The 24,395-nt window shown below is 37.9% G+C and overlaps 1 protein-coding gene across 7 annotated transcripts in view; it reads right to left on the minus strand.

The window, feature by feature from the left end:
• The window catches only part of ASCC1 (activating signal cointegrator 1 complex subunit 1), a 121,425-nt gene that overhangs the window by 38,929 nt on the left and 58,101 nt on the right, over nt 1-24,395 (minus strand). For all 7 annotated transcript variants that reach the window (XM_015562138.1, XM_015562137.1, XM_006760949.2 and 4 more), the window contains 2 exons: nt 19,852-19,988; nt 11,035-11,154 (listed from right to left, as the gene is read on the minus strand). In XM_015562138.1, the coding sequence (XP_015417624.1) occupies nt 11,035-11,154; nt 19,852-19,988 (257 nt within the window). The remainder of the gene's footprint in view (nt 1-11,034; nt 11,155-19,851; nt 19,989-24,395) is intronic.

A 24,395-nucleotide genomic window follows, 5' to 3' on the forward strand; every position in this document is an offset into this window, starting at 1 on the left:
CCTCCTCTGAGTGTCCGAATGCGTTACTCTTTCCTCCTAGTTGTAGGACTTCCACTCAGCCACCGTTCCTGTGGTTCTGGATGATGTCCCTTCCGTCTTTTAGTTTCACTTTTGAAATGGTTGTTCGAGGCGGCAAACTCCGGCGTTACCCTATGCCGCCATCTTGGTTCTCCATGATGGGAGATTTTTAAGCAAGTAAGTCCTATGGTATATAGGCTACAGCTTAGGAGGACTAATGTAGCAGTATTTCATAGGATCTATACACACTGACATAAAAGTAATGTCTAGGTAATATTTCATACGAATGAACTGTAGAACAATAAGCATAATGTGGTCCCATTTGTGTAAAATAATATGCACAGACAAGGACTCCCAGCAGTATCAGCTCTGCTTATAACCTATTGGGGAAGAAATTTGAGAGAGTCAGGGCAGGGGAAAGACAGCCATTTAATTTTCACTTTACCCACCTGTAAAGCTTTTTTTTTTCCATTGATTTTTTTTTTTGAGAGAGAGAAACATGGATTTGTTGTTCCACTTATTTATGCATTCATTGGTTGGTTCTTTTTTTTTAATTTTATTGATTTTTTACAGAGAGGAAGGGAGAGAGATAGAGAGCCAGAAACATCGATGAGAGAGAAACATCCGCCTCCTGCACATCCCCCACCGGGGAAGTGCCCACAACCCAGGCACATGCCCCCGACCGGAACCGAACCCGGGACCCCTCAGTCCGCAGGCCGACGCTCTATCCACTGAGCCAAACCGGTTTCGGCTGGTTGATTCTTTTTATACCCTGACCGGGGATCAAACCCACAACCTTGGTATATGAGGACAATGCTCTAACCAACTGAGCTACCCAGCCAGTGTTGCAAGGCTTTATTTTTAGAAGAGAAAACAATACTAAAAGAATTCTGGCTGGGAAAGGAAGATAGTACAAACTGGAAGGCAGTACAGGGATGCTGGGCTGCACAGCTGTGGGATTTAACTCTAATTACATACATACACCTCTCTCATCTTCTTTTCACCAAACTTCTTTTCAACAAAAAGCAGTCTGTCTCCAATTATTTTTAATCGCCTTTGTCTGCCCCATTATAAGTACAGGCTTTACAGTGAAACAGAGCTAGGTCAAACCATATTCTACCACTTACAAACACATACTAATGACTACTGATCTTGACCTGACCAAGTATACCGAGCATACATACCTAAACAAGTATAACACGCCTGTTATAACATTTTTTAAAAATATATTTTATTGATTTTTTACAGAGAAGAAGGGAGAGGGATAGAGAGTTAGAAACATTGATGAGAGAGAAACATCGATCAGCTGCCTCCTGCACACTTCCCACTGGGAATGTGCCCGCAACCAAGGTACATGCCCTTGACTGCAATCGAACCTGGGACCCTTCGGTCCAAAGGCCGATGCTCTATCCACTGAGCCAAAGCAGTCAGGGCAACAACATTTTTTATGTTAAATTTACTTTTAATGCAAATTGTTTACTTTTTAAAAAATTCCTCACCCAAGAACATTTTTTCCATTGATTTTTAGAGAGCGAGAAAGGGAAGAGGGGTGGGGGTGGGTGGGTTGAGAGAGAGAGAGAGACACATCGATGTGAGAGACACACATCAATTGGTTGCCTCCTGCATGTACCACGACTGGGGCAGGGGATCAAACCCACAACCCAGGTATGTGCTCTTGACAGGGAATCAAACCTGGAATCCTTCCATCCATGGGTCGATGCTCTAACCACTGAAAAACACCAGACTGGACCACTTTTATTTTTTAAATCTAGAATTCATTGATTCTAGACAGAGAGGAAGGGAAAGGGGAGAGGAAGGGAAAGTGAATGAGAAAAACATCGATGTGAGAGAGAAACATTGATCTGTTGCCTCCTGCACATGCCCCAATTGGGGATGGAACCCATAACCTGGGTACGTGTCCTGACTGAAATTGAACCCACGACCCTTCAGTGCACTGGATGACACTCTAACCAACTGAGCCACACTGGCCAGGGCAACAAAAATATTTTTTATATATCAGAAGGTGAAAAGAAAAAATTAATATCCAGAAATAACCACTGATAAAATTTTTATATATTCAGATTAACTGATTTATTTCTCTCCCCACTTTTTAAGGGGGGAAAAATTAATGTATATTTACAAATTGTTTTTAATCTGTTTTCATCACATAAATACTTTATAATGAACATTTTCCATTTCCTCCCCCAATATGATTTTGATGAATATTTAGATTGTTTCTGGTATTTACTGTTATACACAATACTGTAATAAATATCTCCAAATATATATTTTTTAATATTTTTTAATTGATTTTGGAGAGGAAATGAGAGGGAGAGAGAGATAGAAACATCAATGATGAGAGAGAATCATTGATCAGTTGTCTCCTGCACGCCCCCTACTGGGGATCGATCCTGCAACCTGGGCATGTGCCCTTGACTGGAATCAAACCTGGGACCCTTCAGTCCACAGGCCAATGCTCTTCCACTAAGCCAAACCAGCTAAGGCAATATCTCCACATATAGATATCTGTCGACGTATCTGATTAATTCCATTGGAAAAAAATTCTATAAGGTGAATTAGCAAGTCCAAGAAGTATTAAGTAAAGCTCTTGAAATAAAGTGCCAACTTGCTTCCTGGAAAGTTTGTACCAGCAGAGACCTTCTCGTGTCACTTATCAAACACCTATTTATTTCTCTTTTACTTTTAAAATTTGTGTTTTCTTTTAATAGCTTAGTTCTTAAGTAGATTTAAGGTTCTTAAGGTAAAGGTCATTTTACCCATTTATATCCCTCATTCTGTCTAAAATCAGAGTGTCTAGTACTTTGTTAGTACTAAACTGTTTATTTGGGGATATTTATCTTTTGTCTAATTACTTGTTAGTCCTTTTACTGATCTCTTGTAAATTTTAGAGCTTCTCTTAGTGGACTGTTATATGATCTGCAAATGACAATTTTTGTCTTGTTAATTGTCTTTGTTTTATAGCTTAAGTATAATTGGCCTCAAGTTTCAGAACAATGTATTTAAGATTATGGTTATTATAGGCAACCATGTTTGATTTCTGATTATAATGGAAATAAACTTAGTAAAAATTACCATTCAAGGTGATTGTTGATTTTTGCTTTAAAATAGATATATATCATATTAGGTAATATCTTTCTATTTCTATTTTCTGAAAGATTTTAATGAAAAAAATAAGTTGAATTTCATCAAAAGCTTTCTAGGCATGTATTTAGATATTATTTTTAAGTTTTATCATTACTGGTAAGTAGGATGTTATTATATGTCCTGGTCTTAATTTATCTTGCATTTTTTAGATATACCAGCCTAGTCATACTGCATCATACTCATTTGACTCCTACACTCCACTTTCAGAAAATTGCCAAATTAAGCAGATTTTACTGTTTTTACATTGATCTATAAATCCTAATTGTTACTATTCTATTTCAGGTCTTTGCTTCTCACCTGAATTACTGTAATAGTTTTTAAATATTTCCCCATCCTATTCCTGGGTCTTCTTTTCAATTACATACATAGTATATAAATTGCATTAAAAGTATATAGAACTATTTGGGGAAAATTGACATTTTATGAAACTAAGTCTATCAATGAACATGGGTATCTCTCAATTTATTTATAATTTTCTGCAAAAAGGTCTTGAACAAACTTTGTTATAATTACTCCTAAGTGCCTTATGGTCTTTGTTGCTACTGTAAATGGATGGTGTCTTTTTAAAATGGTGTTTTGTGTTTGTTACTGGTGTATAGAAAGGCAATTGATTTTATTATACTAATTTTATAGCCAATCATTGCTACATTTTACTAATAACTTGATAATTATAGATAACTTTGTTTTATTTCTGGTAAGAAAATGTGATTTGTAAGATACCAACTCATTGAAATTTATTGTCTTACTTTATGATCTATTATGTAATCAATTTGCTTCAACTGTTTCATGAGCCTGAAAGGAACATGAATTCTTTAATGCTGAGTATGTAATTCCAGAGATGACTATTAGATTAAACTTTTTAACTGTTAAAATCTTCTGTGTCTTCACTGATTTTATAGCTGCCTGACCTTCCAATAGTTGCAATCTCCTCCTATAATGCTGGGTTTCTCAGTTTCTTCCCAATAAGATATTAATTATACAAAGTTGGCTTAATCTATTTTGAGGCTGTTCTGTTTGCTCATACAAGTTTAGAATTATTACATCTTCCTGGTAAATTGAACCTTTTATCATTATGTGACAGTCCTCTCTATTGCTAATAATATATTTTTCTTTAAGCCTATCATGCTTTTCACTCTGATACTTTCTTTTGGTATTTGCCTAGTGTATCTTTTTCCTTTCTATTATTTCAACTGTTAGGGAGGAAAAAAAAACTTTCCTCTCACCTTCAAGGTTCTTTTCTGCTGGTCTTACAACTAAATCTACATGACACTTATTAATAAGAGAAAATAATCAAATTTAATTACATAAGTATGTATGGGAACCCCACATACATGAGTGTCAGAAACGCCCCTTTGAGAGGTTCAAGGACAGAAAGGGAAAATAAGGTATTATAGGGCATTCTGAACTAAGCATGAGGTAAGGCACCTTGGGACTTCAGAGGAGAGGAAGGTGTTTGCAGGACAATGAGAGCAGATGTTCGGTAATTAGCAGCTTTCCCTGTCATATAGATATATCATAAGAAGTTACTTCTGATGATAACTCTTACTATGGGCACGGCCCCTAACCTAAATTCTTTTAGAAAGAGGTAACAGTTTCTCATGAGCCTGCAGGGTCTCAATTGTCTTCAGCTTGAAAAGCAGCACATTTTGGGGAGGCCTGTTTAGAAATTCAGAACTTTATGCTGTGGATGTGTCTCTAGTAAAAAGTATTTAACTGGATTTTATTTATATCTAATCTTATAATACCTTTCTTAAATGGTGAGTTTATTTCATTAACATATAAGTATTGTATGTGTGGACTTCTTCCTACCACCTTACTTTTTAATTTCCACTCATTCCATTTCTTTTCTATACTACTTACCCTTATTTGGGTTGGATTTATATTTGTTCCTTTTTCTATTTCTTTGGAATTTACTCCCACTATTTTCAGACTTACCTTTGAAATTTTATTATGCACATTTAGCTTAACAAAGTTAAAATAATACCTTAACAAACCTTTCCCTAATAATAAAAAATTTCTAAAATACTTCAGCTCCAGAATTCTCCTTAGTCCTGACTTGCATGCTATTAGCTGACATTTATGTTAGGTGAACAATGTTAATTCTATCATTTTTTTTAAAACTCTCCAATTATATAAACAGTGTTTTCCATTGTATGTACTCAACATTCCTTTTTGCATCTCATACTATCCTTCTTGCATGCCAAACTTTCTGATTCATTTTCTTTTTCCTGAAATATATCCTTTAGACGTTCCTTTACTGCAGATACCTCTGAGTTTCTGTTCATCTATAAAAGTCTTTATTTCACCTTTGTTTTAAAAAAATATTTTTTCCTGAATACACAATTCGAGGTTGACCATTATTTTCTCTAGAAAATATTCTGTTGTTTTGGCTTCTGTTGTTGATCCTGAGAAGTCCGCTGTTCTTATAACTGTCAATCCTTTGTAGGTGACTGAGGACTTTTTCCTTTGTCTTCAGTGTTCTGAAATTCCATTATGATTTATACTGACATGAATTTCTTTTCATTTCTTCTACTTGTATTTAATCTATTGCTACGGCTGAATCCAAGCCCCTTTAATCTCTTCACAGGGCCACCTCATCTCACTATGCCTCATCCATACAGGAATCTGCTAGGCTTTTTCTTACCTCAGGGCTTTTGCTCTGCATTTTCTTTTGTCTGAAACAAAAGGTGAGGAGAGCCTTCCCACCGCCTTGGCCTGTAAACTCCTTTAGATCCCAATTCAATATCAATTCCTTAGAGAGGCTTTTCTTGACCCTGCCTACCCCATCATAATATTTTCTCTCTTTAGCAGAGCACCATTTCTCCCTGCTTTGTCTTTACCACACTTTGCAGTTACATATTTGCTATTTGTTAACATCTGCTTTCTCCACTAATCTGTAAACTACATGGGGACAATGGCTGTGTCTGGCTTTATTCCGTTCTATATTCAAAGCCTAGCACAGTGCCTGGCACGAAGCGGGCATTCAATAATTTTTTGTTAAATAAACAAATGATCAAATGAAAACCCAACTTCCTTTACATGGCATTAACAGCGCCTCTAGAGCTGCACTTGCTATCTATCCCCTTTTCCTAAATGTTGCTCCCTCAGCTTGCAAATCCTTATTCAGGAAGTTCTTCTGAAGCCTTTCTTTACAAAATCTGCCCATGGACAAGAGTTTTGCTGCCTACCTATGCACCCCTAGAACCTCAATTATAGCCTTTACCCAAGTGTACCCTAATTACTTGCATCTGCCTCTTCCTCAAGACAGAGCCCTACTCTGTCTTGCACCTCACATACAGGGCATTAGAAAAGTACCTACGGGAAAAGGGGGCTGGAAATGTCCTTTAGGGTAAAATAACGGATGGTGCTAGGTCCCTGAGGAGATAAGGGATAGGGTCATTCCTTCTTGTTAGGAAGGAGACTAAGTAAAGGGATTAGCCTCATCAGAAATAATGTGTGCCATTCTTCAGAAAGAAAGTGAAATTGAGTCGGGGTGGGTATGATGAAAATAGGTAGATTGTGAAGGAAAAAGTAAGGAGCTTGATGAACTAGCTTCATGTGCTCAGTAAAGTGTGAGAAAGCCATTCTTCTGAGGGGCAAGAGTGGAGTCTTGAGAGAGTAACAGAACAGAACAGAATAGCCACTTTGTTCAACAATTAAATCTTAGCAATAGCAGACTACTAAATAATGAGTAAAAGGTTGAATACAGACGCCTTCTCCAGTCATGCTTTACCAAACCCAAGGATGCATCAATAAGTGTAGCTACACTGTCCCAGCTGTTTCCAAAGGAAAAAATCTGATCAGGTACTTAACAGTACATCATTTTAAGGGAATCTTTTAATTAAAATATATGAAAGCACTCAAAGAAAGTTGAGTGTTTGTATTTTCATTACAACATGGTCTCTCCCTCATGCCTCTTATATTTTGCTGTGTCTCTTCACATAAAGAAATGCTAAAGACTGAAACATTTCTTAAAAACAGGGTCATGTCTTACTCAATTCTGTATCAATTTATATGGCCTTGCAAAATACTTTGCACAAAGAAGGCATTTGAATAGTTTTAATACTGAATTAAATAAGAGGTGTACAAGTCCCTCAGATACTACAGATTTAGGGAGGGGAATTTATAATCTTTTTTTTTAATATATTTTATTGATTTTTTACAGAAAGGAGGGGAGAGGGACAGAGAGTTAGAAACATCTTTGAGAGAGAAACATCGATCAGCTGCCTCTTGCATGCCTCCTACTGGGGATATGCCTGCAACCAAGGTACATGCCCTTGACCGGAATCGAACCTGGGACCCTTGAGTCTGCAGGCTGACGCTCTATCCACTGAGCCAAACCGATCAGGGCCTATAAATCTTTTTTAAGTAACATAAACGTGACTCCTATGAAGGAGGGATGAGCAATAGAAAAGAGAAAATGGGAAAGAGAGATGGGAATTACTCCAAAATGTTCATTGATAACAATTCACTGAACAAACATTTCACAAGACCTTTCAACTTACAAGGCCTTGACAACAGGAAGTGTGCAAAATTTGTAACAGCTGGATCTGTAGAAAAAATAAAGGGTGTTTTCAACCTTCTGAGCTCTTAGCCTTCCATTAATGTGGGTACAAATTATGTCTGAGCACTGTCTTCAAAAGACATTTAACTTCTATAGCACTTAGTTTCCTTCCAATCTATAAAAAAAAAGTCCTATATAATAAAAGGGTAATATGCAAATTGACCCTAACGGCCTCTAGCATAATATAAATGGAGCCACTTTAAAACGGAGTCAGAGCTACCACCATCCAGAGGAATTGCCTTGCACATCTTACTCCTCAAACCTCTGGAATGTTAAAACTGCAAAATAACCTTTGGAGTGAGCCTAAAGCAACATTACACCCTCAACAACTATTTGCAAAGATAACAAGAAAGCATATATTATAACTACTGGACTGAAAATTAAACACTCTTTAGAATTAGTATCACTATGTTAGCTTATCTGCACCTACAGAACGTCTTCCTTCTACTGACGTAATTGCTGTAATTGTTGTCCTTTCCCTTGCCTTCCTTATCTGGAACTATTCGGGTTTCTGCCTGAATCAGTGCTTCCCAAGTAGCTCTTCTTTTGGATCTCAAAAAAATGCTTATTGAACCTCGCTTTGATTTTTAGGTTAACAAATCTCAAGAACCTATTGATTCTCTACACTTGAAGACCTTTCATAGAACTAAGGGTCTAACTATTAAAAGCAAAAGGTAAACATATCCATTGGGAACACTCAAGGCAATGATTTTATCATCCTTTTTCAGTGACCACTCTTTTTCCCTGTGGGGGCCAACAAGAATAGGATTAAACTATAGAGTCTATGACATGTATGCTAAACAGACCTGAAGAGCAGCCAGGAAAAGCCGCCCCTCTGAGCCTCCACCTCAGGAGCATTCAGGCAAAGGACAAGTGAGGACCATCCAGGGCTCTGTTTTCAGAGACAAGCCAGAATCCTTATGGGGGAGTCTCAACTTAGGTCCTTAACCAAGGTAGGCAGAGAAGGGGCCCAGAGACACGGGAACATTCTGTTCCAGTTTCTATACTGGCCTAGGGGACAGAGATAAGAACCAGGGTTTGGTACAGGAGAGCAGGGTGGCCTTCAAAGTGGGGGCCAAAATAAAAGGTGAAGCAGAGTGGTTGAGCAGGGGAGAGGAGAGGAGAGGGAGGGAAGATGGGGAGGAGGCAGGGAAAGGAGGGGGCTGGGAAGGGAGAGGGTGGGGAAGGGGAATGGGTGGGAGTGGGAGGGAAGAAGAGGGAAAAATAAAAATAAAAAACAGACTTGAAGGCCTACATTACGAAATATTCACTAGTTTATTTCATGAAACACTGTAATTCCATGTATATTTTTCATATATAGCTTCCTGTTAACTGCATGTCAATAAGACTATCACAGATATTAGTCTTACAATAATAAAGTTTATACTAGTACTGACAAAAATTAAGTAAATCCCATAATAGAGGATAACAAAACAAATTAACAGCAGTCAGGCTGAGTGACTATGATGCCCTATAAAATTACAAGGTTAATCAAGGGAATTAAAACCATGACTTTAATCATTTAAAAAGTGAGTCAGCCCAAAAGAATTGAAAACAGTTCTATTTAAATAACCAAAAGGTAGAACCAACCCAAATGTCTATCAACTGATGAACAAAAGTATTTCCACACAATGAAATACTACTCAGCCATAAAAAGAAATGAACTATTGCCTGGCCAGCTTAGCTCAGGGGTTGAACATCAACCTATGAACCAGAAGGTCAAGGTTCGATTCCCTGTGTGGGGACTTGCCTGGGCTGCAAGCTCAATTCCCAGGGGGGAGCATGCAGGAGGCAACAGATCAATGATTCTCTCTCATCATTGATGTTTACTATCTGTCTCTCCTTCTCCCTTCCTCTCTGAAATAAATTTTTTAAAAACTATATATTAAAAAAAGGAAACGAAGTATTGATACTTGCTACAACATGAATTATTCTTGACGACATTATGCAGAATGAAAGAAGCCACATCTCTAGACCAGTGATGGCGAACCTATGACACGCGTGTCAGAGGTGACACACGAACTCATTTTTTCGGTTGATTTTTCTTTGTTAAATGGCATTTAAATATATAAAATAAATATCAACAATATGTCTTTGTTTTACTATGGTTGCAAATATCAAAAAATTTCTATATGTGATACGGCACTGGAGTTAAGTTAGGGTTTTTCAAAATGCTGACACGCCGAGCTCAAAAAGTTTGCCATCACTGCTTTAGATGGTTTCTGGTTCAGTGTGAGCTCTGTTCTAAGTTACCTTAATGAAAAGATCACACTCAAAAAAACTAATTCAAGTTGGGTTCCTCTGTTCACCAAAGACCTGCAATGGCTCTGGATGCCTAGTATAGCCTCAGAAATAGCTTGGATTGCAGGTGTGGTAATAAACAGAAATAAAAAATAGTACTTTTTTAAAAATATTTTTTTATAGTCAGAAAGGCAGGGAAAGGGAGAGATAGAAACATCAATGATGAGAGAGAATCATTGATTGGCTGCCTCCTACACATCCCCTACTGGAGATCAAGTCTACAACCTGCGCATGTGCCACTGACCAGAATTGAACCCGGGACTCTTCAGTCCACAGGCCATGCTCTATCCACTGAGCCAAACCCGCTAGGGCATAAACTTTTTTTTAATCTTCACCCCAGGCCTGCTTATTTATTTCAGAGAGAAGAAAAAAGAGAGAGAAACATCGATATGAAAGAGAAATATTTATCAGTTGCCTTCCCAATCATGCCTTGACTAGGGATTGAACTCACCACCTTTCGGTGTACCGGACTACACTCCAACAAACTGAGCCACAACAGCCAAGGTTAAACATTTGTTGATGTATGTTTTGATTAGTGAGTATATATGCCAACCACTATCTTAAAGCATTTTATATAGATTAATTCAATCCTAATAATCTTATGAAATTTATATAGTTATTATCCCCATTTTGCCTGGGTATTCACTACATCTGCATTATTTCACTTCTGTAACTAACAACCTAAAATGCCACCCTTCCTGCCTCCCATTATCCTGGAATGCATGAAGGAAGCACTGAGTTCCATAAAAACTAGATTGCTACTGTCAATATCTACCATCCAAGTAATCTCATAATTATCAGACTAAAATACTTTTTCCTACAACAAATTCCTCTTTCAACTTATCAGCTCTCTGTTAAAAAAAGAAGAATTAACACACTCTTTGCAATAATAAGATCTTAAAGAAAAGGAATCAAAAGTAGCTGAACTTCCAGGGATGCCTTTAGGCAGCTCCTGACTAAAACAAAGAAGTGTTCCAGAAACATACCTGTTGGAGCCATCTTTCATATGAACTTTGGCATAAAGAACATCCACCATGCCAGGATCATCGTTCATGTATTCTATCCCTTCCATCTCTACTTCTAGGGGTTTGCCCCCAGAAATGTCGCTGTAAAGGAAAAACCATTAGATTTTTATAATTATTTATATATTTTAAAACATGGTTAATATACATAGTAAAACTACAAAAATTAAGTTGTTGGTTTTTTTTACTAACATTATTTAACCATCCTTCTAATTTCAAAATTAATACATGTTTAATGCACACAGACTAGAAACACTAGTATTTCCAAAGTCATACTGAAAAGCATTCTAAGAAAAAGGCAAGCAATGATAGTTCTGATTGACAAAGACAACTGATGTGTTGACCATCTCTGAGGTTTTACATCATTATTTCTATAAGTTGCACAGTATTTCACTCATATAACAATGATGGAGTGTAAAAGCTAACAGCACATCTTTAAGTGCAATTTGACAATGTTTATAAAAAATCTTCAATAAAAGAAACCCCTTGCCCAGTCAACTCAATTTATAGGAACTAACCCTAATGAAATAATTATGAATTCAGCTACATATGCAATGATAGCTGATAAAGAACAGTTCTTTACAGAATTCCAACTGAAAAATGCAGAAGCAATGACGGAATTAGAGTATCACCATTTTGCAACTCCAGATAAAACAATGGATCTACGCAAGCTCACCAATGGATGCTAAAACTTAGACAAAAGGCTGGAGAAAATATAAAGAGACCCCTCTAAACAATGGATCAGGCTGATCACTCTCAAATTGACTGATCAAGCTTATCATACACACAAAAAAGAAAAGGCCAAACAATATGTGCCTCCTGATATGATGCAATAGGGTTGACTGATGCATTGTTTGGAGTAGCAAAAGACTGGCAACAGGCTAAATGTCCAATAACATAGGACTGATGACATAAATCAAAATACTATGAGCAATAAATAAGCCATTCAAAGCTAAGGAAGCTTTTCAGGTACTGATACATAATGATTATATTTTAAGTTTTAAAAAAGGCACTAGCTGGTTTGGTTCAGTGGATAGAGCAACGGCCTGCAGAATGAAGGGTCCCAGGTTTGATTCCAGTCAAGGGCACATGCCTGGGTTATAGACTCGATCCCCAGTAGGGGGTGTGCAGGAGGCAGCCAATCAATGATTCTATCTCATCATTGATGCTTCTATCTCTCTCTCTCTCCCCTCTCCCTTCCTCTCTGAAATCAATAAAAATATATATTTTTAAAAAGTACACATCAATGTATATACTACTATTCATGAAAACGATGGGGATAAGAAACTCTATACTAATAAAAGCGTAATATGCTAATTAGACCAGACAGCTAAATCGGAAGTCAGACATCCCCCGAGGGGTTCTGGACTGGAGAGGGTGCAGGTTGGGCTGAGAGATGCCCCCCCCCATGCACAAATTTCGTGCACCAGGCCTCTAGTATATATACATACACATATATATTTCTTGTACATACGTAAAATCTCTGGAAATAAACAAAGACATTGCTAACATCTGTTTCCTTTAAAGAGTATAGCAGGGTGCTTGATGGGATAGCAATGGGAAGAAGTGGGCAGAAAACTCTTCAATGCTTATCCTTTGTACCTTTAAATTTTTGAACCATGTAAATGTACTCTATTAAAAAGCTAACATTTTTAAAAATATGCATAAGAAGTCAAACACAAAAAGTTTATATACCAAACTAGAGGCCAGGTGCATGAAATTCGTGCACAGGGGGTGGGTCCCTCAGCCCGACCTGCACCCTCTCCAATCTGAGAGCCCTCAGGAGAGCCCTCTCCAATGTGGGAGCCTGACGGCTTAGGTCCACTCCCCATGGTTCTCTGCTCTCTGCAGGGCCTGGCCACTCCGCTCCCGCTGCCCAGAGGCTCTCCGCGGCCCAGAGGCTCTCCGCAGCGGGGTGGAACGCTTGCCTCATTGCCACGGTGACAAAGCAAGCATTCCACCAAGCTGCTCACGCTTCCCGCTCTCAGTGGTCGCCCCCCCAAGGACTGGGGTACTCTGGCGGGGCTGAGGGGACTGGGTGCCGCCATCTTGTGGCTATGGATGCCGCCATCTTTGTGAGAGAGTGATGGTTAATTTGCATAGTACCCTTTTATTAGACAGGATGATTCAATATATATGACATTAAAGGACAAGGCAGATTAACCTATGGTAATAGAAATCAGAACGGTAGTTACTCCTCAAATAAGTGAATTTACTGGAAAAGGATGAAGCACGAAGGAACTTCATGAGGTGATGACAATGTTCTACATCTTGATTTGGGTGTGGTTACATTTGTCTTAACTCCTTAAACTAACATGTATTACTTTCATGCTAAGTGAAGCCCACCACCCTGCTTTTTTCCCAGACCCTTAAATAGACTTATACTTCAACCAGAGAAGGCCTTCCTGTGCCAGACTAAAACCCAACTAAAAATCAGCTCACCACACACAGCCTTCTCCAAGCCCAGGAGGCCAGGGACTCCATCCATCTTGTCCACTCCTATATCTCCAGCACCTGGCACAGTGCTTTACATAAAATAGGTATTCCATAAATCTCTGATAAACACTGACTGGATGTTCTACTATAAGGGGAGAAGCTGTTCTAGACAATTTTGAGAAGAATGTGGACAATATGATATTATTATTGAATAAAATGTGGTACTGACTCAAAGACAAAAGGCTGCTAGGATGCACCAAAAGACAAAACAAAAAAGTTCTCTTGATGATATTGAATTAAAGCCATAAAACACTATTTGTAGTCTAGGAATCCCAATGGTAAAGATTCATTTAAAACTTCAAGGCCATATTATTACATAAGACCAGAATTTATCTCAATAAGAAATTAAATAATTGAACTACTCTAGACAGATATTTGAAAGAGAAAAATGACAGCCTTGACCATAAGTATCCTATAAGTACCTCTAATAAGTGGGATATTCCAGAAACACAAGCCAATCCCTGAACTATTATCTGAGGCTTGTAGCTTCAATCAATAATCCAGTGTATCTCCATTCCAAGTAATAGTCAAAGAATTCAAATGAAAGACTGCCATTTAATCCTATCAAGCTGCAGTTAACAAAACTTTTTTCTTAAAACAGTTTAATACTAACCATATATTCCTCTACATTTTTCAGCTTTAACCCTGCACAGTCAGATCACCAGAAAGCACCATATCTTTAGTTTAGTTTCCCACTAAAATGTCCTCACTAGGTTATTAATATTTAATACTAGAGGCCTGGTGCATGAAATTCACGCATGGGTGAGGGGTCCCCTCAGCCCAGCCTGCACCCTCTCCAATCCGGGACCCCTCAGGGGATGTCCAACTCACAATCCGGGACTGCTGGCTCCTAACCGCTCACCTGTCTGCCTGCTTGTTCGCCCCTAACCCCTCTGCCTGCCTGCCTCATTGCCCCTAATTGCTCACCTGCCTGCCTGCCTGATCCCCCCTAACCACTCTGCCTGCCTGCCTGATTGCCCCTAATGGCCTCTGCCTCAGCCCCACCACCATGGCTTTGTCCGGAAGAAGTCTGGTCTATACGGTCTAATTAGCATATTACCCTTTTATTAGTATAGACTGTTGATATTCTCTAACAGTGCCTAATTTATAAACTAAACTTTATCATCGGTATCCTATATAATAAAGACTAATATGCAAATTGTCCCCACAGGCAGGAGTTCGACTGACTGGGAGTTAGACATGTGCTGACCACCAGGTGCCGATGCAGAACATGGCAGGGGGTGGGGACTGGTCGCCCCACACAGCCTGCTTATTCAGTTTGGTCGTCCCTCACTAATGCCCCTGCCGGCATGGTTGCACCACACAGCCTGCTGTTCAGTCGTTACTGTTACTGTGACTGCGTCCCAGAAAATTTGCATATTCCTCTATTAGTATAGACTAGAGGCCTGGTGCATGAAATTCATGCATGGGTAGGGTCCCTAGGCCTGGCCAGCAATTAGGGGCCTTCTTTCCAGCTGCCAGCCACCAGCCAGGGCCTTCCTTGCCTGGCTGCAGGCTGCCAGCTGGGGCCTTCCTTCATTCCATGCCACCCCCAAGTGGTCAGCGCATGTCATAGCAAGCGATTGAACTCCCGGTCGAACTCCCAAGGGGACACTTTTCATATTAGCCTTTTATATAAGAAGATTATATCCTCAACTTCTAAAGGTCAATACAAGAAAAAGCAATGTGAACAATGTTCTTATATCTTCTGGAAAACTGTTAATAATAATGCTTATCATCATTCTGGGTTATTTATGTTAAGATTTATGCAACTAGTTTTTCTCTTGACTTTAGAACCAGAAAAAATTCTCTCCTAAAAAGTTGCTATGCTCCTTTTTATCAGATAAGAACTATAGCCCTAGCAGGTTTGGCTCTGTGGATAGAGCACTGGCCTGCAGACTGAAGGTTCCTGGATTAGATTGCAGTCAAGGGCATGTGCAGTTGGTTACAGGCTTCTCCCAGGCCTGGGCCCTGGTCAGGGCATGAGGCAACTGATAAATGTGTTTCTCTCACATCAATATTTCTCTCTGTCTTTCCTCCTCTCTTCCACTCTCTATAAAAATCAATGGAAAAATATCCTCATGTGAGGATTAAAAAAAAAAAAAAGGACTATAATAACTGCTGTGTTTCTTTCTGGAATTTAGTTGAAGTATACTGGTGCTCAAAAACAGCATTAAATTTTAATGCTCAAGAACAGTTACCTTACCTTGGTTTTCAGGTAGAATTTTCTCCCCATTCCACCTCTATGGTTTCTGAGCTCTCTGACTTTAACATTTCTTTTGTATATATGTCCTCACTATGAAGGATCTCAAATCCTTGGAATGAGAAGAGATACCAAGAACAAAAAAAAAAAAAAAAAAATTGAAGCAGGATCTACAGCCTGCCTTATGAGTAAAAACTGAAACTCTTTCAACCTATCCCTAGGATTTATCAAGAGAGAGATTAAAGAACAGAAGAGAAATCCAATGGTTTGCCTGATAAATGCTCTTGGTCTTGGTGACCAAACTATTCCACGTGGAATACCAGTAAGCACATTTTTCAATTCAGTGACATCTGAGGCAATAATTAGGAACTAACATTTGCCCATGGGTATTTTTCCTCCTCTTCTCTCCTCATTCTTGTCCCTTTTTAACTTATTTGGTTTAACCTCAGGCCTACTGGGAACACTTAGGAACAAGTAGAATGACGCTGGAGCTACAGAATGCTGCCTATTTGTTGGACTATATACTCAGAGCCATTGCACTGTTTGCGCTCTATATCTCACAAAGAAAAGTCACAAGGGACACATTCAGAGCTTCAGTGTTTCCTGGACACTGTAAATAATTCACTGTGAATAATTCTAAATAGCTACACGAATCTTTAGCCTAACAATTAAAATCAAAGTTATTTCTCATCAGGTAGCATCCTTAAACTCAAACTACCACCAAATTTAAAACAAATATTCAACCATCCATTTCTTTAAAATACCTATATAGTACCACAGTTTTAATTAAATTCCAATATAACCATATATATTTAATACTTTAATTTTAAAAGCCATCAAATTAAACGACAGCAAATTATACACTGATCTATTCATTTTCAATGTTTTTATTTTTTATATTTTGAGATCTCTACATCATAAAAAGTTCAGCTTAGAAATGTCATTGTTTACTGAAGTATAAAGGCTAACATCAAAGAGCAAAAATAAAAAAAAAAAGGTTAGATGATACATTTTATTTACTAGACCTGTAATATAAGCTTTTTTTAAAGAGAGATTTCTTCCTTTTATGAGAACAAAGCACTTCTAACCAATCAAAACAACCAATTCTGATTCTCGTCCTCCTTCTCAGAAATAAATTAATTTTGCATTGTATACTTTCTAAACAAGTGTGTATGGCAGAGGGAACCATGGGGGAGAAGAGGGTCGGAGAGGCTTGTTTTACTTGCTGATTTCAAATCTTTCCAGCTTCTTGAAAAGAGCATGTTCAAAATTTTTTGCCTGCATTGCAGATTTTTGGCAGGGTAACTTTGTCCTATTTCAAAAGCGTTGCTGAATTTGAAAAACTACAATTACTGTTTTCATCCTGTCATGTCAAAAATTCTTAGGAACTATTAAAGCTGATCTTCATTGCCTATGCACATCAACCCCAACATGCTTAAAGGGCTTAGATTTGGCCTTTAGTCACAAAAGGCAGCAAGAGACAAAAAAGGAGGAGCTCAGCTAAATCCTCACAGAGCTCAGGATAAAACCTCAGTGATTAAAAACCTGTGACCCCATTTTTTATTCATTTAAGAAGAAAGTTTATTTAATGAGTGTTTGGTGTCTTGTGGAAACTCCAGGATTCTGAGACAATCAGATTCAGTGCCATATAATCAGGAACAATAGGCAAAAAGTAAAAAATTGGTTCAGTGAGGAAAACACAGCTGCTGCAATATCTTAATCTGCTCAGTCTGTCATCAAAATACCAGACACTTGGTGGCTGAAACAACAGACATTTACTCTCACAGATATGGAGGCTGGGAAGTCAAGATAAAGGTTCTGCCGATTTGGTGAGAATTCTCTGGATTGCAGATGGCTACATTCTCACACGTGGTGAAGTGATTTTTCATAAGGTTAAAAAAATACTTCTCTAAACAAATATTTTATCCACCTTAAAAAATTTTTACAGGATTCTTCCAATGGTAGCCAAGAAATGCAGCTGCTTTCAGTTTTGTTTAGCAAAAAGGAACCAGGGTATTAGTTAAGGTATCAGAACTCATTCTTAAACCAGGTAAAATCGCTCTGCTTTGTAAGGTAAAGCATAAAGTTTTCTCTTTTTTGCAAGGAAAGTTATACATACCTAAATACAAACACCAAATTATTCTGAGTTTCAGGTAAGATTGAGAAAAGACAGTTATGTTCCTTACTGAACAAACAAGACAAAAGTATTACTTGCTATTTGAGATTCAGAAAGAATAAACAGACTGTAAACCCAATCAGCTTATGATTTTGCTCAAAAACAGAATTTTGTCTTCAAAACAATGGAAAAGGAGAAGAGGCCCACAAATTAAGTCTTTGTATTAAACAGTTTTATATACAACATAACTAGAGGAAAATTTTTAATTTTTTTACCTTGTTTCACCCCATGAACCAGATAACCCATTTCTACAAGGCAATGATACAATAGTATGGGACCTGAATATTGTCACAAATTTTTTTACTGTCACAAATTTTTAAAAACTATTCAAGTGAGCCAGTTTTGTTCCTTTCTTTTTTTTGAATCCTCACCCAAGGGGTCTGTGGGGGGAGTGAGAGAGAGACAGAGAGAGAGAGAGAAAGAGACAGAGAGACAGAGACAGACAGACATGGATCGGTTGCCTTCCTCAATGCTCAACCAACTGAGCCATTCTGGCCAGGCTTAAGTGAGTCAGTTTTCAAATTTCTCTAGTTGTTCAGCAATCCTAAGTAAAAGGAGTAAAGTGAGAGGTGGGAAGAGATGCGTCTTTGAAATAAAGCTAATGTGGGTTTTACTGGGCTGAAATCAAGGTGTGGCAGGGTTGTGCTCCTTGGGTTGATGTATGTGTAAATTAAAATTTTACAGTAAAAAGAATAACAACTCTGCAATGTTTTCTCTGAGCCAAAAACATCTGCTTGGATGGTCTTTTAGTATCCTCACACTGATTTACACAAAATTACCTGTATTAAAAAAAGAAAATTAAAGTCTGCATTTCTGAAATACAATGAAGACTTTCCTAGAGAATCAAGTTATAGCAGTGATGGCGAACCTTTTGAGCTCGGCGAGTCAGCATTTTGAAAAACCCTAACTTAACTCTGGTGCCGTGTCACATATAGGAATTTTTGATATTTGCAACCATAGTAAAACAGACTTATATTTTTGATATTTATTTTATATATTTAAATGCCATTTAACAAAGAAAAATCAACCAAAAATATGAGTTCGCATGTCACCTCTGACACGCGTGTCATAGGTTCGCCATCACCGAGTTATAGTGTTGAATTACCATGGGAAGCAGAATAATGGCTCTCCAAAGATGCCACATCCTACTATCTGGAATCTGTAAATTCGCTGTCTTATACGGCAGAGACTTTGACAGATGTGATTTAGGTTCTGGAGTTTGAGATGGAGAGATTATCCTGGATTATCTGAATGGACTCAATCAAATCATGAGTCCTTAGAAGCAGAAGCCTTTGCCTGCTGTGGCCAGAGAGAGGTGTGACAACAGAAGGGTCAGAGAGATACAACGCCGCTAGTGTTGAATATGGAGGAAGGGACTACTAGCCAAGGAATGTGTGTGGCCTCTAGAAGCTGGACTTGAAAGGCAAGGAAACAGATTCTTCCCTAGAGCCTCCAGAAAGGAACACAACCCTGCACACCTTGATTTTAGCCCAGTAAAGCCCATCTCAGACTTCTCCCCACAGAACTATATAGTACATTTATATTGTTTTAAGCCACCAACCTTACAGTAATACAGAAAACTAACATAGTAGTCTATACGCTTTGATGGATAATGAAGAGAATTTCCTTTTGGAGAAAATAATGGCATGTCCTATTAAAAAAACAAAATTTGCCGACTGAACGAGTATAATTTAAGGTAAAGGTTTTCCATAAAAATTTGTAAATATATGCTTTAAGTACATTTTAAACCTTTCAGACAACGGTTCAATGTGAAGTGTTACAAATGGGTGAGTCAACAAACCTCATTCCCATGTAACCCAGCTCTCTAGTCCAAAAACAAGTCTTTGATAGCCCAAAAAAACCCAGTACAGGTGACCACCCTTCCCCACACCTGTGGATTACTCACTCAATGAATTCCTCTTTACACTGCTTTAGCATCTCACATGTCTGCTGGATCTCTTGCTCACTTAAAAGTACCAACATCCCAATAGTTAGGTGAAGTTTTTTGGGATTCTGGAAAATGGTGCTATCAACTCCATGATCCTGTTATAAAAGGGAGAAAAACAAGAAACTCAGCCCATACAAAAGCAAGTGGTAGGAATAAAATTTAGAGTCCAGACATAAACCCACACATTTATATATAATTAACCAATTTTAACCAAGATGCCAAGACAATTTAATGGAGAAAGGAGAGTCTCTTCAACAAATGATGCTGGGACAATGATTGAATTGTACACTTAAGATGGGTGTATTTTTGTGGTATGTAAACTATACCCCAACAAAGCTGTTAAACATAAATATGTGTGTGTATCCTTTTCTTTTTAAGAGCATCCAAGCAATCCTGAAGCAAGTTGTTACCTATAACTCAACCTGCTGAGAGCTATTCATGGAATAGTTTAAGAGTGGTCATCTCTTCAAATACCATATGATTTCACTTACATGTGGAATCTAAGGAGCAACATAAATAAACAAACAAAACAGAAACAGACTCACAGATACAGAGAACAGACTGATGGTTGCCAGAGGGGTGTGGGGTCAGGGAATGGGTGAAAAAGGTGAATGGATTAAGAAGTTCAAATTGGTAGTTACAGAAGAGTCATGGGGGTGTTAAATACAGCATAGGGAATAGAGTAAATAATATTATAATAATTATGTAAGGTGCCAGGTGAGTACTTGAAATATCAGGGACCTACTTTGTAAATTATTAATATATACTTGTTTAACCACTATGCTGTACACCTAAAACTATTATAAAATAATATGGAATGTAAACAGTAATTGAAAAATAAAACTTTTGCCCTAACCGGTTTGGCTCAGTGGCTAGAGCGTCAGCCTGCAGACTGAAGGGTCCCAGGTTCAATTCTGGTCAAGGGAATGTACCTTGGTTGAGGACACATCCCCAGTGAGGGGTGTGCGGGAGGTAGCTGATCGATGTTTCTCTCTCATCCACGTTTCTAACTCTCTATCCCTTTCCCTTCCTCTCTCTAAAAAAAAAAAAATCAATGGACTATATTAAAAAAAAAAAAAAAGAAAAAAGAAAACTTTTTTAAAAGTGCTAACTGGTTTGGTTCCGTGTATAGAGCGCCGGCCTGTGGACTGAAAGGTCCTGGGTTCGATTCTGGTCAAGGGCACATGCCCAAGTTGCGGGCTCAATCCCCAGGAGGGGGCGTGCAGAGGCAGCCAATAAATGATTCTCATCATTGATGTTTCTCTCTCCCACTCTCTTCCTCTCTGAAATCAATAAAAATGTATTTTAAAAAATATATTCTCTCTTAAAAAATAAAAATAATTTTAAAAAAGGTCTCACCAAAAACCAACACAGGCAGTACCTTGGCCTTGACTTCTAACCTCCAGAACTGTGAGAAAATAAAACTGTTGTTTAAGCCACTCGGTCTATGGTATTCTGTTATAGCATCCCAAGTTGTCTAATACACCGAGCAATCCTACTAGTGGGGATTTATCCTGAAGATACATTTTCAATAATGTAAAATACATGTGCACAAGGTTAATGAATGGAGCATTACTGGAAAATAAATGTCCTCAAGTATAGAAGATTGGTTGAAAACCATGTATAAACACGTGTATAAACTGGTATGAAGTGATTTTTCCAGGACACAATAAATGAAAAAAAATCACAGTGCAGAAGAGCATATAGTTTGTTAACATCTGTATAAAAGAAGGGAAATAAGAAAACATACACAACCTACTATCTTTACAAAAAGGAGCACAGGACAAACAAACCAAAAAGCAACGAAGTTGGTTTCCTATAAATGACAAGAGCAGGGTGGAAGGACTCAGGAATGTGCTACACTTCTTCAGAATATGCCCTTTTGTATAGTTTTGACTTTTGGAAGCATGTTGATACTCTACATATTCAAAATAAAATTAAACTAGGATGCGAGGCGGGGAACTAAATGTTAAAAGTAAACTAAAAATGAACCCACCTGCATTTCAAATGAAGACCACACCCACACTAGAGGGGGTTTAAAAAGAAGAACTAATCTGAGTAACTTTTGAACACAAAATTTTACTAAATATCTCAGTTGAGGGTTGTTGTTGTGTTGTTGTTGTTGTTGTTGTTTTTGGGGGAGGGGAGTAAACAAATCCTGAATTCTGTTTAGTAGGTTTATTTCTTACAGATGTATGGGCAAAGCAAATCAGAACTATTTTAGATGTATTCTAGGATTAAGCAAGTGTGTAAAGAGGGACATAAAAATATGGAATGCAGAGGGAAAGAAAGAACCCTGTAGGGATGGAGGGCAATCAATATCTTTGTGAACTCTTGATTTCTAAAATAGATACCGTTGGTTCTCTGTATCCACTGTGTCACAAGTACAGATTCAATCAACTGCAGATCAAAATTATTTGGGGGGAAATTTTTCAGAAAGTTCCAAAAATCAAAACTTAAATTTGTCACATGCCAAGGACTAGGCTGACTCCACACAAATGAAGTGATGTGTAGACATACCCTGCTGTAGCCTGTATGCATACAGGTTACATGCTAATTCTATGCCAATTTATATAAGGGACTAGGGATTTTGGTATCTGCAGGGGGTCCTGCAGATACAGAGGGACAACTGTGTATGCACAAACATGTAAGTGTGTATATATGTGTATATATACATTTTCTAGCTCTGTCCACAGAAAGGGTTACATACAAATTATATAATCTCCAATACAAAGACTATTTGAATTCTTAAGACTCGGGTTCCCCAAAAGACTACAGATTATGTGGCGTTTAGATATCCGATCTATTCCTTTGCCTGCTCTTTTGTGTTGTTTTGTTGTGCAGTATTGCAAGTGAACTCAAGTTGACAAAAGTGGTAGGCTCCCAAAGGGTAAGGTAAGGAAAGAAAAGTTCTAGAGGTTCCTTTTTTCAGGTAGTAAGATAATAAATCTGTGTAGTTTTAAACCACAAAGTTTGTGGTCATTTGTTATAATAGCAATAATATACTTATAATTTTAAACTCACAAAAAAAGATTAAGACTAAAAATAGTATCCTTTATTCGTATTTGCCTATTGTCAAAATTTTACACTATTTTTTTTTATCATTTTCGTTCTCTTTTTCCCTTTTTTTTCTAGACTACTTTAAATTGCATTGTGTATGTTATGGCCCTTTACCTCTACATACTTCAATATATATTTCCTACAAAACCATAGTTTTTAAAAACATAACAGCCATATAATTTTAATCTTCAATAGATTTAACATTGATACTTTTAGCTATGATTTGCCATCCACATCCTAATTTTGTCAATCACAGCACTTTTTCCCTTCTAATACAGAATCCAGTCTAGGATCAGGCTTTGTATTTAGCTGTTAAGTCTCTGCAGTCTCCTTGGATCTGGAACATTTCCACAGCTTTTGTCTTTCTTGACACTGACTTTATTTTTAAAAAGACAGACTACTTCTTTAATAATAATAAACTTAAAAAAATAGAATGTGCTTTTAGGGTCTGTCTGATGTGTCCTCATGAGTAGACTCAAGTTATACATTTCTGGCTAAAAATACCGTCTACTAAGGAAAACTTTCCTCTTACTGAATTATCTAAAATTAATGCAGAACCAAACAATCTTCAAGGCAATGGCATAAATCCCTAGAGCCACTATTTTTATTTATTTATTTTTTTGCTTGGAATATATCATATTTCCACCCACATTCTTCTTTGAAATGAATAAAGACCAACATCAAATTTTTATTCCAGGGACTTGGTTACACTGGGCCCTCCTCCAAGTTCACCATTACTTGGAGCTGGAACTATTTTACTCCATTAGGTTAGCCAACCAGGCTGGCGCCTGAAAATTCTTTTTTTTTAAATTTTTATTTATTGATTGATTTTACAGAGAGGAAGGAAGAGGGATAGAGAGTTAGAAACATTGACCAGCTGCCTCCAACATGCCCCCTACTGGGGATCGAGCCTGCAACCAAGGTACATGCCCTTGACCATAATCAAACCTGGGACCCTTCAGTCCACAGGCCAATGCTCTATCCACTGAGCCAAACTGATTAGGGCTGGCGCCTGAAAATTCTAATGGTGGTTACCTTCCACAGGGCAAGGAGAAGCAAAGAGTAAAGTAACAGGAATTCCCTGGGGCAGTTTTATGGGGGGGGGGAGGTTCTTTATGGTTATGTCAAATCAGTAAGCCTCGGTTTCTTTATTTGTTAAATAAGGTTTCATCCAAGGAAAAATGCATGCAAAAGCTACCTCCATAGAAAGCATATGTGCAGGCCTATGCCACAGTTCAGAGTTCAAAATCCTGTTCTAACTCAGCAGTCCCAGGTACAAAACCTTAACTCTCTCATTCAAACTGCAGTTCATGAAAATAATAATAATAAATAAATAAATTTGGGGGGAAAAAACACAAAACTGCAGCTTTGTGATTTACTACTAGCAATCACCACATTACCGCTGGCCCTTCATTGATTTCACTTCTAATCCAGCACCCAGG

This window comes from Myotis davidii, unplaced genomic scaffold (genome assembly GCF_000327345.1).
Source record: "Myotis davidii unplaced genomic scaffold, ASM32734v1 scaffold134, whole genome shotgun sequence".
Taxonomy (NCBI): domain Eukaryota; kingdom Metazoa; phylum Chordata; class Mammalia; order Chiroptera; family Vespertilionidae; genus Myotis; species Myotis davidii.